Here is a 3,140-nt window from a genome sequence, read left to right on the forward strand (position 1 = left end):
CCAATCAGCTGCCACAATGGGAATGGAAGTCAGCCACAAGAAAAAGCACAGATTCAACAATTCAATGGACATGTAACTAAAATATTGAATTAGTTGGGCCTGTTCACATGCGTGCATTAAGCTGCTGTTGTCGTGTACTGGTTCTGCAGTAAATTGAGAGAGAAAAAAGGTGCAGCTGCAGCAACAACACCTTATTGCTGTAGGAAAAAAGGTGCAACAACAGCACCATATTGCTGCAGAAAAAAGGTGCAGCTACAGCAACAGCGCCATTGTTGCAAAATTTTGAGGGACATGTTGAAACAAGAGATGCTCTACAATTACACTACTCAATTATAGCACCTGAATCTCTCACATTCATCTCCCAAACTTAAACAAGCATCCAACATATAATTTATTAGACTCGATGAGACTTACTTGGGGACATAGATGATGCTCCAGCACGTGCGATGGGGCGATTGAACCTCCCAAGGCATTCCCGGAAGACTGATATTTCCTTGATTGCCTGAACAGCATCATCAGAAGCTTGTGCCATCTTCTCTATTGCATCTGTTAGTGCTAAAGAATATTCTGGTTTGCTGCAAAAGTTGTGCTTGTAATGGGTCTCGGGATCAAGAACAGCAGCTACATAAGGTGGAAAAGAGTTAGAATTTATGGCAGTACAACATGTAACAATGAAATTTAGTAGTAGTATCAATACCTGCAACCATTAATGTGTTTCTTTCCATATTGTCAACCCTCCTTGTCACCTTACTCAGAAACCGATCAAACTGTCTTGTTCCTATGCCAAGCTGAACTTCCATTGCTTGTATGGCTGCCATCATCCTCGGTTTGAACCCAGAAAGTGTGCATGACTTCTGTGTATCTGCATATCGCAGCACCAAATAGAGTGGTTTCAATGCATCTACTACCCACTTCAGTGCAGACCACCATGTAGAACTTGTCAGGCACGCTTCAGTGTACTCATAGTACTCATCATCCTTCTAGTCACTGTCCTTCCAATCTTGTGAAACCATCCAAGCTCGGAGATATTCTTTCTTGTCAAGGAAACTTTGGAGGAACATAAATACAGTTCCAAAGCGAGTAGCATTGGGTCTTATCAATTCCCCACCAATCTTCTTCTTCATCTCATCATGTAGCCTGTTATGGTTGTACAGGAACCTACAGATAAGCTTGGCACTTGCAACAACATTAGCAACTTTTCGGAACTTGCCAATGTCCTTCAACATGAGGTTGATAGTGTGAGCAGCACATGGCTGCCAGAAAATATGCTTGTATTCTTCAATTAGCTTCTCACATGCTTTCTTGTAATTTGACCCATTGTCTGTGACAATTTGAACTACCAATTCAGGGCTAATTTTCTCAACCACCTTTCTAATTTCCCGATGTATAAAATCTGCACAGCACCAAAATATAGTAGAAATCAACTGCATGTTACTAACAGTAAACACATTAAGCTTAAAAGTAGGTACATGCCCATCTAAACTAATAGCTTAGTAGTAAAAATTAACTGCATGTTACTAACAGTAAACACATTCAGCTTAACAACATGGGAAAAAACTTAAAGGAGAGATGGAAGAAAATAAATGAGAATAACAACTTACCAGCACTTTGCTTGTGGCCAGATACATCAATTAACTTCAGGAAGAACATGCGTGCATTACAATACACCATGAAGTTGATGATGGCCATGCCGGTAGGTCCTGTCCATGAGTCACACATGATAGTCACACCATACTGTTTCCAACCTTGCTTGAATTGTTCAAGAGAATTTTCAGCTTCCTCAAAGTTTGCTTCCAAGAATTCCCCATCAATTCCATGTGATGTAGGAATCTGTGCTGTAGTCCCTAGCTGCTGAGTAAGCCTAATTGCACTCCGAAAGTACGAGCAATCAGCTTTCAGCCCAGGAATGTCATTCGCATGGAAAAACTTTGCCCATGCTTGTCCAAGCTTCTCTCTAGATCCCACTTGAAGTGCAGTGTCAATTCTAGGCTGCACAGGTGCTTTGCTGCGTGCCAAATCCTTGTCAAAGTAGGCAGTGACACTCTTTTTACCAACAGAAACACGGACACCTCTGCCACTGCCACACCTCCTCTCTATTGCACGAGAAAGGTTCTTATCTCCCAATTGCTTCCTAATATCCAAACGGACTTGGTCTTCTTCATCACTTGCAAGGTCAATCACTTCCTGTCCTTGCAGCCCTTGTATGAGATCTCTCTCCAAACTGAGCATATGTTCCCTTTTTTATTTTTTATTCTCCATTGATGCCTTCCGTAACTCCCTCATTGCATCCCGCACAGCTCTAGGTACACTGGTGCATGACTTCACTTCACCAACTATACAGCCAAGATGGTCCCTAAACCTTGTTGCACCTCCACCTTTGTTTGTAGTCCCACAGTACCCACATTTGAAACCTTGGCCAGCAAGCTTTGAGCCATGCATCCACACCTTGTTAATGTTTCCATCATTATGGTCTACATTCCAGAAGCAAAATATAAGAAATTAAAAACATGGAAATTTAAGTAATAAATTCAAAATTTTGTCCAGAGCAATGCAAGTTACTTTCAATCATACATCAATCCACAAACATTTAATAAAAAAATAAACCTGAAGAACAGATTTATATACAATCAGTATACTAAATAGGCAGCTAAGCCACTCAGCAGTTTTGCCAAAAAAATAGAAAAAACAGAACCTGATAAAATATAAACTTCATTAATTCATCAGACCATCAGTCATCACTTCATAAAAGAATTACTTAACAAAATAACATGTCCATTGGACCATTAGTCATCATTTCATCGCAAGGATACTGCCTGCAGAACATACTTGGCATAAACTGGAAGTCTAAACAGAACATGGCACCAGTCCAAGACAACAACAAAGAGGTTCATCAAAAGATTACAGCCTACAAGACATATTTGGCAGAAACTAGAAGTCTAGAACATGGCTGCCGGAGATTTACCTCATTTTTTATGATACAAAATAACTAAATCTAACTAGGGCGTGCTTAAATATGATGATACAACATTAACAGAACCCCCACGCTAGCTATAGCTTCATGAATTGTATTGTACCACAAATAAATCAATCTATTCAAATCATAGGTATGCAGTTATGATGTCCATCTCTATAAAACAGGG

The 3,140-nt window shown here is 40.1% G+C and overlaps 1 protein-coding gene across 1 annotated transcript; it reads right to left on the minus strand.

Moving 5' to 3' along the window:
* Positions 1 to 322: 322 nt before the first annotated feature.
* Positions 323 to 1,689, minus strand: LOC136480421 (uncharacterized). The gene is made up of 5 exons (XM_066477969.1): positions 1,602 to 1,689; positions 989 to 1,393; positions 698 to 862; positions 415 to 621; positions 323 to 366 (listed from the first exon to the last, which is right to left on the minus strand). The coding sequence occupies exons 1-5, from the start codon at positions 1,687 to 1,689 to the stop codon at positions 323 to 325; spliced, it is 909 nt and encodes a 302-aa protein (XP_066334066.1).
* Positions 1,690 to 3,140: the final 1,451 nt, after the last annotated feature.

The sequence above is a fragment of the Miscanthus floridulus genome, chromosome 9, assembly GCF_019320115.1.
Source record: "Miscanthus floridulus cultivar M001 chromosome 9, ASM1932011v1, whole genome shotgun sequence".
NCBI classification, from domain to species: Eukaryota; Viridiplantae; Streptophyta; class Magnoliopsida; order Poales; family Poaceae; genus Miscanthus; species Miscanthus floridulus.

Excerpts from the sequence above, each read along its gene's own strand:
- LOC136480421 (XM_066477969.1), bottom strand. The coding sequence starts at position 1,689 with ATGGCCATCATCAACTTCATGGTGTATTGTAATGCACGCATGTTCTTC. Across the intron at positions 1,394-1,601 it reads TGGCCACAAGCAAAGTGCTG|ATTTTATACATCGGGAAATT; the intron begins GTAAGTTGTTAT and ends GGTGCTGTGCAG. Across the intron at positions 622-697 it reads AAACACATTAATGGTTGCAG|CTGCTGTTCTTGATCCCGAG; the intron begins GTATTGATACTA and ends CACCTTATGTAG.